The following is a 14,514-nucleotide window of genomic DNA, read 5'->3' on the forward strand; positions in this document are numbered from 1 at the left end:
AGAATTTACTATTATTGTTTTACCTTATGAGGTTGGTGTCATTATTATTTCTAATTTACCAGTGAGGAAAAGGAAGCTCAGTTGCGTTCCAAGGTCACGTGGTTACAAAGGATGAGAGTGGGACTAGATCCCAGCTTGTCTAACTCCAGAAAGCCTGGGCAGGGGTGGGCTCATAGCACAGCCCAATTCCCCTGGCCCTTATCAGCACTGGGATTTAGAAACAACAGAGCTAATAGCTTGCAGATCACAGAGCCTGGAAAATAATCTTGGATTTTTCCAATGGAAGGAGTTAAATAGGTCATGCCTGTCTATCATAGCAGGTCACAGGGAATGAACTTTTCAGAGAGTGAGCTTGTATTTTTAGGCATGGTGTCAGATCTTAGAATTAAACTCTGATTATATAGGTAAATTTCTCAGCCTCTTTCTAGAATTAAGTGCATTTTATTAAATTAGAATCAGAAGAATAAACATGAACACATGAGTGATAAGGGCCCTCCCCTCCTGCCCATTCCAGGCTAGATGATGATTAAACCATCTTTATTCAATATGTTGTTTTAATTGTTAGCAGCTATCAACACCTAGGCTATGGCCGCTTGGCTTAAGGGTTTCTTCAGAATGTTAAACAACCAAAGATAAAACATGACAAAACAATTCTCCTTTGGGGAAAGCAAAGATATTTCTTGATTTAAAATGAACTAATAGGGCTTCCCTGGTGGCGCAGTGGTTGAGAATCTGCCTGCCAATGCAGGGGACATGGGTTCGAGCCCTGGTCTGGGAAGATCCCACGTGCCACAGATCAACTAGGCCCGTGAGGCACAACTACTGAGCCTGCGCGTCTGGAGCCTATGCTCCGCAACAAGAGAGGCCGCGATAGTGAGAGGCCCGCGCACTGCGATGAAGAGTGGCCCCCACTTGCTGCAACTGGAGAAAGTCCTCGCACAGAAAAATGAAGACCCAGCACAGCCAAAAATAAATAAATAAATAAATAAATAAATAAATAAATAATTTAAAAATAAATAAATAAATAAAATGAACTAATAGCATCAGAGTGATTTTTAATTATGGAAAAGATAATAAAAGAAACAAAAAAGAGATGTATACCTCCAGGTACTCGTGTTCACAGAAACAAAGTCAGTGAATTTTTGGACTGAACAATATATATACCTAAAATATAACCACTGTCTCTAAGTGCAGGGATGTTCCTGCCCTATGGCCTGAGATAATATAATTCTCCAATTTGCAAGCCTTCTTGAAAGGTAGCTCATCCTTATGATTAAGGAAGCTTTCCAAGGAGCACACAGACCCCTGCCCTCTGCGGATGGAGTCTCTCTCTGGCTGCATTATCCTAAATCACTTTCTAATGCAAGTAGTCATTCAAGTTAAGGCTTGTTGAAGCCTTCATTCTGCATGAAGGGCTAGAAATCTGCAGCATTTAAAACTGAATTCTGTTGGAGACCCAGACCAAAGCTAACTGAGGTGAATAGAGAAAATATACACCAGAGTTTCAATGATCCTTACATGGAGATTTTGTGCTCTAAATTTACCCTTGTCCTCTGAACAAGGAACTGAGCTGCCATGGGAATTTTTGGCATCAAGTTTCATAGAGAGGGATCAAGACACAAAAAGCCAGATCTAATTTAGAAGCTTTTTAAGAGTCCACAATTGTTTAACCTTAAAAATAGGATAGCTATATTTTGAGCCTTTATATTTTAGCTAATGAGATTTTTTATAGATATAACCACTTCCTATCAGTTATGTATGAATAGCCAGGTATTCACAAGGAGCAAAAGGATTATTTATTCATTTATTAAACCATTAACTGATATTTATTGGGTACCTAATAAAGACCAGACACTATTCTTGGTACCTTGGTGAACAAAACAATAGGAACAACAAACAAAAAAATTCAATGAGCTTTTTGGGGGGCAGGGGAGGAGATAAATAATAAATATAATAAGTAAGCAAAGTATTTAGTATTTTAGAAGACGATAAATGCAATTTTAAAAAGTAGAAAAATTATAAGGGTTTGGGAATACCAGGGTAGAGAGTTTTGTGATTTTAAATAAGGTGGTCAGGAGAGGCCTCACTGAGAAGGTGACTTGAACAAGCACCGGAAGTTGAGAGGGAGGTGGCAGTGCCAGTATCTAGAGGAAGAGGGCACAGCCAGAGAGCCGGGAGGGGTGTAGTGAGAAGGAAGAGTGGCAGGTGTTAGTCTGGGGTCATGGTGTCCCCACCACGAGGGTTTAGAAGGCCACTGTGAAGACTGGCTTCGCTCTGCTCCAAAGCAGGAGTTCTCAGCATGGACGTCTAGTCACTCTTGGTTGCTGAGAAGAGGCATTGATGAAACAGATGAAACAAGACCAGAAAATGCCTGGATGTGACATCAGTTGTTGTTTTTCATTACTCTTTGGAAGCTTCTTTTGATTCCCCCTGTACCATGCTAAAAATAAAATAAAATAAAGATGGGTTTCACACGGGCTGGGAGGTAGAAAGAGAGTTTCAACTGGGCAAAACAGAACGAGACCAGTCCATCTTGCCTTCCCTCTGTGTCGGCCACGTCAGGACAAGTAGCTCAGACTGGCGTGTACAGCTCTGTACCACAGCTGTGCTGGTGGCTGCTTTGAAACAGTAGTTCTTAAGGTCCAGCTAGTGCCTGTCCTTTAGATAATATAAGAGACAGAAGGAAACATCACCTTCATTCTGTTTAGAAACGAAATTTCCCCCAGTCTTTGAGGAAACATTTTCTGACATAATTAATATGGGTGATTCGCACTCTAAGATTTTTTTTCTAAAACAATTACAAAGTACATTCATTGCTGTAGATTATTTCTGGCACTAAAAAAAAAAAAAATTCTCCTTTAAAGAACAAAGGGATAGATCCTTTTTTCTTATACTGTTATACTTATTTTTATACTATTATTCCTACATTTATAGAAACTCTTTAGTATAAAAATAAATATAACAGTGTAAAAATATAATAAAGTATCTACCCTTTATTCTCAAGGTCATGGACACTAAGTGACTGAAATCTGAGATGAGAAAACAGACATCTCATTAAGATGTATGGGATTAGGGGAAGAGAATTCTGACAAAAAACCGGCAGCCACAGAAAAGGACACATTAACAAACTTTAGAAAAGAACCTACAGGTAACTCCTATAAGAGAAGAACAGTTATTGTTCATACTGATCATCCATCTGATAATGAAGAAAAACTTGGTTGAATTGAAGGGGAAAAGATAAAAAATCTTCTCTCTTTATAAAATAATGCGAGGGATATAAGTTGCCTTATATCCCAGTGAAACACCAAGTTCCGTATATTTCCCACAGTGAAGAGCATCCTTCTGTTCAATCAACCAACAAATTTTGTTTTGTTTTGTTTTGTTTTTGGCTGCACCGCGTGGTTTGTGAGATCTTAGCTCCCCAACCAGGGATTGAACCGGGGCCCTGGCAGTGAAAGTGCCTACTGGACCGCCAAGGAATTCCCAGCCGACAAGTATTTTCTAAGTACCTATTACATGCCATTCAATGTCCTAGACTCTAGAGGAAAGGCCCCATTAAGGCAGGAGTAAGAACCTATAACTTCTGGGTGCAGGATGAGTTGTCATTAACCCAACATTTGCTGAATTGTTCACAAGTTATGTTTCTGTTACAAACTTATTTTCCAAAATGATTGCTTCTTTACAGGGCCCATTCTACCCCAAATACACCATTAGCTAATAAAAATGGTTTTAAATTCAACTCTACACTGGTAGGACTAACACAACCAAGGCAGAAGACCTTAAAGATAGAAAAATTAGCCTTTTTGATTATAATTAGCATTGTAATTAAAAGATTAAAAGCATATAATTCAAGAATTTGCTACCTCTGGTTGAGGACATCCTAACATTTTTATGTGTGTCAATATTGTGAGTCTATTGTTTCATTCAATTAGATTTTAAGTTGGTAACAGAAATTGAGGGTTAAGGTCTCCGACCCTGGTGTTCATGTTTCTGGAACCCCCAATCAGATTAGGTTGTCTGAGATAGAAGAACACAATGAAAGAATCTGCAGTTATGCAAGGAAACTCTAACTCTTACATCTCACAAAGGGAAGCAAAATACCAGGTATTCAGAGGGTACAACCAATATTAGTTGGAGAAATAATAACAGAGGCAATCCAGATTGAATTAATATTTTGCTCATTTTCAAGGAGATCAAAACATACAACAGCTCAGGGATTTCTTCTTACCATCGTAGGCTGGGCATAAGGGTTTGGAAAAATGATATTTTAATTTTAAATGTCAGGGAATGGAAGCAACAGAGAATTCCCTAAGAAAAACTAGTTAGTAATGAAGGAAAGAACATACACATATCAGATATGAAACAAATTCTTCTGCGAATAAGTCTCATGGCTTACTATAATGCAGGAAAGAGAAGAATATATTTTGAAAAAGGAAGATCCCACCCATCTCCCCATCTATCCTTCTCTATAAGGCCTGGGAAAAAAGAGATACATCTCATGTGCCAACTCTAGATGATTTTGGCCAGGCTGCTTGCAGCTCTGTCTAGAGGGGGCTTCTCAGACTACATCTGGGATGTGGGATCTAGTCGCAATGTCTGCTGAGGGTTTGGAAGGGGAGTGGCAGTTTATATGCTTCACGCTTGACATCCCTGATCCAATCCCAACCCAAATCATGTTTGATGCGTTGAACCCAGACCTTGCACTGGAGGTCTGGGCTAAGCGCTTAGCATCACAATGCATGCAATCTTTACCCTCCCCTTGCACCGTGCAGAGTTTCTACCAGGAGCGAATGCCAGTGTGTAGGAGACTGGAGCTCTCCTCCCCCACCGATGACTCTTTGTTTTTCCTGAACTCAATGGGGTGCTGAACCTTCTGCCCAAGTGAGGACAGGAAAGAGTGTGGTGTTACCAAGCAGCAGCAAATTCAGGGATTTTGCTCGCTGGCAGGCTAATTTGGGGGTGGGGGGGCCACCTGGAATAGGCAAACAGCACCAGACTGTCCTCAATTAAAAGCTATCCCCCCCTCCCCAGATTTTTTGATTAAATAACTCCGTTATGGATGGCAAATCTCCAGGAACAAGATTAAACTAATTGCCCCTTCATAACTCCATGTCAAATTCTTTAATTCCTTGTATCACTGAAGTTTGCAGGGGAAAGAGAGGAGGCACTAGCACACATGCCAGGCTAGGTCAACTCCTACTCTCTCATCATTTCTATCAGCCCTCTTCTCCTTGACTTTGCTCAAGTCCTCCCTCGCTATTTTTATTCTCTTTCTTCCTCCCACAAGTCTCTGAACTTAAGGAAGAGAGAAATGGAGCTGAAAAGGGAACCGATACTTATAGAGCCCCTTCCTAGGTGATAGGCACCGAAGTGGGCATTTTGCAACATTATCTCATGTCATCTTTACATCAGTCCTGAGAAGGTAGGCATTACTGTTCCCATTTTACAGACTTGGGAACTGAGATGCTGAGTTAAGGAGCTTGCCCATGGACAGAGAGATAATAAGATACAGACTCAAAAGCCTGTGTTCTCTCTACTTAACCAATGGGCTTCAAGAAATGCTCTCTTTCTTGGTCCCCTTGCTATATCATCAACCTGCTCCTAAAACAGAACACTTCCCACAGAGATTCTTGGGCCAGAATATGCACAGCAGAGTATTAAAGTTGAGAGGAATTAAAAAATAATTGAATCACAGACCCTGATTCAATGTAGATGAGAAAATATACTGTGTTTTTAACTTGGCAGAAAGGAGGCAGATGCTGGAGTTCTAGTCCTGGCCCTCGAAACTTCAGCTGCCTCTTGATCTTTCGGAGTTGATGTCTTCTGTAAAATAAGGTGAGCACCATCTCCCTGCCTACTTAACAGTGTAGCTGGCTCATTACATCTTTCTGATCATGACAGCTTTTGTAAAACATGAACCATTATTATAATGAACCATCGATATAAAAAAATGCTTGCTGATTGATTGATTAGGGGAACTGAAATATATGTCATATAAAAATAAGGTGACTTTCTTTAACATTTAAAACAAAGGTGACACAGCAGCAATTAAGCCTGACTGACCTATCAGCTCAGCCTTGCTCTCTTGTCACGTGGAACCCAGGAGAGAGTGTATGTAGAGTGACATGGGCTCTTTAGGCACCATTATAGTGATAGCCTTCAAAGGGTTTGTGAGTAATCAGAAATTATTTGTAAAATGTTTTGTATGAGTTAATGAAATTTTAATTTTTTCCTCTGGAAAGAGCAACAGTAGCTTTCATCAAAAGTAGTATAATATAGTGGGTAAGAGTTCTGAATTGGAAACCAGAACTTCTGAGTTTAAATCTCAGCAACTTCACTTACTAGCTGTGACATCTTGGGTGAGTTAATTAATTCTTCTATGCCTCAGTTTTCTCATCTGTAAAATGAGGGTAATAATAGTACCTATCTCATAGGGTGGTTGTGAGGATAAACGAATTAACATATGTGAAGCAACTGAAACACAATCAGTAAGCAAATTTTCATAGCTGCCAACCAGCAATGCCATCGCCATCATAAGTTCTCTAAGTGGTCTCTGGCCTTAAGGATGTTTATGAGTAGTCACCATGAGACACACTCCATTGTTCTGATTAAAAATAGCTATCATTTACTAAGCAACTCCTTTGGGCCTTACATAAATATACTTACAAAGTACTAAGTACTTTACATGCACTTCCTCCTTAATTTTTATAAGGATCCTATGAGGTGAATAGTATTATTAAAATGATTTTACACCTGATTAAGCCTTGACTGGGGCTTAAAGGTTTAAGTAACTTACCCAGGATCATGTGCATAATGAGTGCAGAGCCAGAATGCAAACTTAGTTCTGACTTATCCCAGAGCAAAAATTTGTAATCAGTATAGAACTAAATGCTTCTAATTAAGGACAACTTCTCAAGGTGAGTCATCAGTGATCCTCGACTCACCAAAGAACAAAAGTAAAGGAATCAACGGCAGCTCATGACACAAGGAAAAGATGATATTGCACCAAGAATTAAAATATAGCATCTGTCTTTTCAATTCCAGGAAAGCTATGAGAGCCACAGGATTCAAAGTACCTAGTGAGCAAAGCACGTCGCTGAAGATGTGTCCCTGTGGGTTCTGGAAGAAACGGGGATGTCTACCTCTGAGATCCTGAGAGGGGTGAGGAAGTCAGGAGACTGTGAAATGGAGGCCAGAGGGGAAGCTGAAAGGGGAAGGTCCACATATTCAATCAGGACTGAGTGAAGACAGGCAGGTGTTTGGACCACAAGGGGAAGTTCAACCTCTGTGTGCTGCTTGTGACATCAGCTATACATTGTTTTCTGATAAGCTTGTAGTTAGTTAGCACGAAGGTTGGACAAAGTGTGTCCAATATTTCTGATGCTAGCTCTCAGTGCCTGCTATGTAGAAGGTGCTTACCAAATATTTGGTGAATTGATTCGAAGAGGGCTGGAAAATGATGTCATTTCTCCATGAAATAAATTTGGTGGGGATGCACAATGTAGGATCCCATTGGGAATGGTAGCCTTCAGTACGGTCTCCTGAAGAAGCACCACACTTATTCAAGGGATTTTGTTAAAACAAAATTAGGAATGCAAAAACAGGAATGCTTCTGGAATGAGCTTCAAAACCAATCCACAGGCATCACAAAATAAGTTATTTTATTAACACATTTTCCCAGTTTGATACTCAGAGTAATTACTGGTCTTGGCTCTAAATGACTTTTGGTCATTTGGGTTTCCTGATTTATCACCACTAATGATATTCTTAAAAATATGCCCCAGGCTCTGCAGACAATTCTAACAAGAACAATCAAATAATCCCTAAATGTAGCATCTGAGTGCTTTCTATATTAACTCATGCCACCCTTACAATAGCCCTGTGAAGTAGGTACGGGAGTTACCTTCACCTACTAATGAAGAAACCATGACTCAGGTTTTGTAACTTGCGCAAAGCAACCCCAGGGAAGAGGCAGGGCCCAGTTGTTTGAGTAATTGTGACATCATTGGAATAAGTGTCTATTTGTATCTCCCTCAAATTATCTTAAAGGGAATTAATGGTATTCCACTGTGTATTGAATTTTCATTTTGTTGTTTTTATAAGGGCATATTTCTTTATAGTCCAATCTTGCACCCGTTAATTTATTTAGCCCCTTTGAGAAATTTTTACTTTTTAAGGACAAAACCACTTGTGGAAGATATAATAGAGGTTTGCTTCTACCCTGAATGTAAGGAGTGTGGTACCAAGGGAAGCAGATAGCAGAACTCTTTATCTCATATCTCTGCTTCTATCTTCTCCTTTAAAGGAAAGATCTTTACATTTTATTAGCAGAAAGAGATGGACTACCGTGTAAGGTAGGTGTTCATTTATTCCCATTTTAGACGTAAAGAAACTGAGACTCAAATAGGTTTAAGAAACTTGCCTAAGTTTGCAAGAGGTTGAGTTCAGGTGTATCAGATTCCAATATCTTTCCTGTAAAATAAGCTGGCACTGTATGCTAGGTCCTTTAGGGGTTAAGTACAAAGTTTCTATTTGTGTTTAAAGAAATATCAATCACAAATGTCTAGTATGGAAAAAATTGATTTAAAAGTAGTTCCTCTAAAAGGTGGAGATTTGGTTCAAAATTAAAGTCTAAGATGGGCAAGAGACTGCCCAGACCTCTTTAACTGAATTCAAGACTTGAGATACAGATACATTATAATCCAGGATATGAAAAGACAGAATGCTTTTAGGGCAGGGGACTAGAAATGGGGGAGCAAAGCCATGACTCTCAATAAAGGGTCAAGAGTTAGATTAAAAAATACGTATATACAAATACAGATAAATACATATATACATACATACATACCTACATACATACTAGTGTGATGGTTAATTTTATGTGTCAACTTGATTGGCTATCAGCTACCCAGATTAAACATTATTTCTGAGTGTGTTGTGAGGGTGTTTCCACATAAGATTAGCATTTGAACTGGTGACCCTCCCCTATGTGGGTCAGCATTATCTAATCTATTGAGGGTCTGAATAGAAAAGAGGTGGAGGAAGGAGGAATTCACTCCCCTTTTCTGCCTCATTGTTTGTGCTGGGACACACCTTGTCATCTTCTGCCCTCAGACTGGAATTTGCACCATCAAGTCTTCTGGTTCTCAGGCTTGAGGCTCAGATTGAATTATTCCACCAGCTTTCCTGGGTCTCCAGTTTGTGGACAGCATGTTGTGGGACTTCTCAGCCTCCATAATCACGTGAAGCCAATTTCTTATAATAAATCTATCATCTATCATCTCTCTCTCTCTCTCTCTCATCTATCTATACAAATATATACATATATCCTGTTAGTTCTGTTTCTCTGGAGAACCCTGAACAATACAACCAGTAATAAAGAAACAAACAACTGCAAAGTATTATGTACACATCAGGTACTGTTACTAGGATATTCTGTGTGCTTTCTTCATTCACTCATTTATTGAATAACTATCTGTATGCCCAATGTGTGCCATGTACTGTTCTAAGCACAGGGAACAAAAAGTCAAAGAAGATTTGATCCTGCCAGAGACCAACCATAATCTACAGAAAAATTCCATAAGGACCATTATTATCCTCACTTTACAGAAAAGGAAATAGAAGCTCAGAAGAATTATGGGGCTTATCTAAGGTTACACAGGTAGAACATGGCAGACCTGGGTATTATTATATGGCTACCTCCTATTAACCCAAGATTCTAGAAGAAATTATTTATACAAATGTCCAGAAAGCACTTGGAAAAGAATGTGGTAACAAGAGGTGCCAAAATGTGCCATGCAGATTTGTCTTCAGAAGGGTTTCTCCCACAGCTATTAGGAGTGCTATTGGCAGACAGCCTTCAACTGTCAACACTTCAGGATCTGACTCAGCTGCAGAGAGCCACCTTGGCGAAGGTCGTGCCCCTTCTTAGCCTGCCCATATTGGAGCACTAGCAGTATAAAGGTTATCGATCTCAGCTAAACCCAGGACAACACGGAAGGGTCATTCTAGCTCACAAGTTCCCCATGTGATTAGCTTAGGCTGTTGTTGGATGTGCAAAACAGCTTAACTTCTCCCTCTGCCCACCCTACCCCACAGGTATTGAGCCCAACATCCTGCACACTAAACTTGGAGTTGGAGTCAGCATGTTGCATGGAAAACCTGTTGAGAAAAGGAGGGACTCTGTCCTTTTTTCATCCTCCAAAGAGCACAACTATATCATGAACAAAAGTTACACAGAGACGGCATTTGGGTTTAATAAATTTCTTTCAACAATGAAACAGCCTTCCTCAAAAAGCAGTGAACTTTGTAAGACAGAAGGAGCACTATTACTGTTGGAGGCGTCTCTATCAACCAAATAAGTTGGTATTTTATTTAAATTTGTTTCTTTTCATCCTTCTGCTGGCTAGTACATAGCATAACATAACTGGTATTTAGAAATTAGTGATTAGAATTCTCTAAAAGGAAACTTCCTAGTTTCAATAGGTTCTGGGAATAATTTTAAGATAGATGGGGGGAAATCCCATTTTCCAATCACTCCCCAAATTTATCTGAGATTATTTAAGATATAGTGGCACAGAAACTGTGTCAATATCTACCAATATCCATTCACTCCTTTATCTTTTAGTAACAGAACCCTGAATTTTAGCTGGTTATATGTGTATCCAGCCAAAGACTACATTTCCCAGACTCCCTTCCAGCTAATATGGCCATATGACTAAATTATGGCCAATGGGATCTGGGGGGCAGTGATGGGTACAACTTCTGAATTAAACACTTAAAAGAAACCACTTGCCTTTTATTTTCTCTTTCCTCCATCCCAAGGCTGGAACATGGAGGTGTTTCATGGTGGTAAGGCACCAAGCATCCTTGAAAAGGTAGAGCAATAATACAGAAAGTTCCTGGGTTCTTGAATGACCCCTGGAGCAAGACTCTATTACCCATCTGGACTGCCTACCAGCTTTGACTCTTTTGTGGGATAGAAATAAACCATCCATTTTTTTAAAGCCATGACTATTTTGGTTTCTGTTAAAGCAGCTCTACCAATACTCTAACTCATACAGATCCCAAATCAACAACTAAAACCTGGGTGATTTTCCTTCTTTACCATATCAGCATGATATCTTACTAGGAGACCACAGCATGATAAGAATAGAAATTAACAACTTTTGCCTGTGAGTTGACCTCTGCATCCTCCTGTCTTCTTTTTTGGTGCTTGGCCTTATCCTGGTCCATACTATACTTGATTTCTATATAAAAATCAAGGGCCCAGGTGAGATCTGGACTGGAATTATGTTTATTTGTCTGTAGAGTAGGATTTTTGCCAGCAGTTAAAACCCTGATTTTCTATGTTGCTGAAGCTTTGTTTTGGGGAGGAGTAATTTTCAGATAGGTTTGTTTATACTGTATATACACATAGACATATATGACACATTCATCCATCCATTCATTCATTTCATTCATTTATCGAGTCATTTGACCATGATGTGTATACAGGAAAGCTATCCAAATAAAATGAAAATCAATTCATGATAAGAGATATCAAATGGGTTACAATTCATTAATACATATTCACAGATAGATGAAAAGAACAAGTGAAACACAACTTTATCTTAAAATTGTTCAAAAGAAATAGAAATCAGAAATTCAACATAAGACATTGTTATGAGTAGCTTACCATTTGGAATTTTCTTTATTTCTCGTAGTGTAACAATTGATGCTTTTGTAGCATGAGAACCATAGCCTAAATGAAATATTCTGATATATCATTAACTGGTGTAGGTCCTATTTCTCTTTTTGTACCTGAATTAAGTGTAGATGTGTGAATGTCTGATTGCTTGGCTGGAAACATCTAAAGCTGTACAAAGCATTCCTCATTTTTATCATGGCACTAACTGGATTTCAGAAGGTTATTTCTATTTATCCAGTTCTGGAGATAGAGTTCTACCTATGTCATCTGTGAAATATACCTATATTTGGTTATGGGTTATCTAGAAGAGGGCATGGATTCTAAAGCCAAGAATATGTTTTCAGTCCAATCTCTCTTTACACTTATGTTTATCCAGAAATGTGCCTACCTTTCTCTAAAGCAGCAATCACAGTTCATTTTCTTACAGTAAATGTCAAAAATCACAACTCTTTGGGAATCATAGTAATGAGACAGCCAGGTTCCCACATTAGAGGGAACCAGCTGGGAGTGTGGAGGCAGTAGTGGGGGGGGGATCCCTTGGTTTGTGGGGCTGCAGGTTTGCAGGAATTGCCTAACCCTGGGATTACTTCTCTGGGTGTCTCCATCTAGTTTTAACATTGTTTCCCTAACATCTTTTTGTCAGTCTCAGCCACATCATGTCAATATATCACTTTAAAAACTGGTGTTGGGAAGAGCTCAGAGTGACAACCACTCTCCTTGCTGTACCCTCATTATCTGGTTGGAGGAATGACTTGGGCAGGCATATTCGTTTTGATAGAAGGGACTTTTCCTTTCCAAGATTCAACTAGCTTTCAGCAAATATATCCCACGTGTCTGGGATCGTTCTAATAAGTTTTCTTTCAAAGAAATGTGTTCACTGAATCCCATGAACTTGCCTTCTTACACTTATCCTGGTAGCTTTCAAATGACCACTAAGTTTATTACACTCTATAGAGAAGTGGATATAAACTGGTTTCAGGCATTGAAATAAACTTTTACAATTGATAAAAAATGATTTAGTAAGTAAAAAATGACTTGGAAGATGTTAACTGAAAAGTGAAAGTGTGTACAGTTAAAATGCCCCAATTACTAGAAATCACCTGTATTGTAGACCAACATGTGAATTTAAAATCTGTACCCTCCATGGCAGAAGGGAAAGAAAACTAATACATGTTATGCCTCCCTTTTCAAGAAAACATCTTAAGATGGCAAGTGGGTATATGATTAAAAATTACCTGAAATATCATTTGCTGTGGTTGACTACTATTAGAAATCATGTTAGTTGACTCTAACCGTAGTGGTAAAGGCCATTATAAGCACTAAGCACTAAGCACTAAAGAAGGCATCTTTATAGACTTTATTCATCCCAGGCAGGCAAACATTTATTCCCAAAGGATGGGTGATTACAACTCCTTTAGGAAGGTTAGTCGAGATATTCCAGAAGCATCTCAAAAATGGTTCAGCATTTCTTAACTACCTCGTTCATGGGAAATGCTGCAGGGAGAGCACATTTCTCTAAAGAAGATGCCAAGAAGCCAAGAACATATTAGCTCCTAGTATGAGGGCCTTCATCTGCTCTTCACAGCTATTTTTAGAAAACAATTGCAGCATTTATCAAGTACTACAGAGAAAACACTGTAAATGTTGGAACTCAGAATGGAGCAATTAGAGAAATTTAGCAGATGAGAATTGGAGAAGGAAGTACAACTTGTAGAGAAATACAAATTTGATTAATATAAATAAGGCATACCTGTATCTGAGGTGCCTAAATGATGAGATTATTTAAGACAATTTGATAATAAAATATAATGAAGCTTATGAGTTTTAATATCTTTTTAGACTATGATCTATGATGTTAGATTAATATTTCTTTTTGAAGCATTAGCAATGAAAAGGGTTTTTATTTTCCTAAAAAAAAGCAATTTTCTTGGTTTTCTTTCCATGAGTTTTTATGTGTTATATCATAAAAGATGACATTAAGATGTGTTTTTAAAACTCGCTGTTAGTAAATTTGTAAACTTCATATTGTTTTTAATTGTTTCAGGAGTAAGTCTGGATAATCTTTATGTTATTTTTTCCTTCTTTGAAAAATGCATGCAGGAAAACGTCAAAAAGAAATGTGATCCCGTGCATTTTTACCATTTTGAAAAGCACAGAAACTGCAATATAAAATGAGCATAACTTTCCATGGCTAGAACGAGCTGTTTCAGGTTTATAGACTTCATAAAATGGTGACCATATGCAGCCTTCAGTTTAAGTTTCTGATCTACTTAACGTGTATGGGCAGAGCACAGATCTCTGTCCAACCTCACCAAAGCTTGAAATAAAAACCACTCACCACTGGTGATGGGGAAAGTGCAATGTTGCCTATTGATGCCTTCAGTTCATCTACAGTTGCAGCGTTCTTAAGGATGTCTTTAGCTTGCAATGGCTTAATCTTGATATTAAACTTCTTGTGTGATTCTTCTTCCTCTTCCGATTCGCTTGAAGAATAAAAGTGCTTTCCTTTGGTAGGTAAAACACAGTTAAAGATACGTAACTCTTCTTTTCTACTGGGAGGCAATGATGAGTAGAAGACATGAGTGATTGCACATAGAGGCAGCAGAAGTATCCTTAGATGGTAGAAAATCAAAGCAAAACAAACAAAAATCAAAGGGTAAAGCAGGAAAGAGTTAGAATTTATTCACCTTTCCTTGGAGCAGGATTAAGGATGGTGAATTTCAAGGAGCAATGGTTACAAAGTTGGCCATTTGTGTCACAGCACACACAGTGACAGGCCCACGGGAACTTCCTCTTACTGTGGAGACAGGAAGGCCACTCTACTG

The 14,514-nt window shown here is 38.8% G+C and overlaps 1 protein-coding gene across 24 annotated transcripts in view; it reads right to left on the minus strand.

The window, feature by feature from the left end:
* SGIP1 (SH3GL interacting endocytic adaptor 1) overlaps nucleotides 1-14,514 on the minus strand; it is a 229,919-nt gene that overhangs the window by 96,362 nt on the left and 119,043 nt on the right. For all 24 annotated transcript variants that reach the window (XM_082419352.1, XM_082419353.1, XM_082419357.1 and 21 more), the window contains one exon: nucleotides 14,028-14,203. In XM_082419352.1, the coding sequence (XP_082275478.1) occupies nucleotides 14,028-14,203 (176 nt within the window). The remainder of the gene's footprint in view (nucleotides 1-14,027; nucleotides 14,204-14,514) is intronic.

Source organism: Balaenoptera physalus, assembly GCF_965194825.1.
Source record: "Balaenoptera physalus genome assembly, chromosome: 1".
NCBI classification, from domain to species: Eukaryota; Metazoa; Chordata; class Mammalia; order Artiodactyla; family Balaenopteridae; genus Balaenoptera; species Balaenoptera physalus.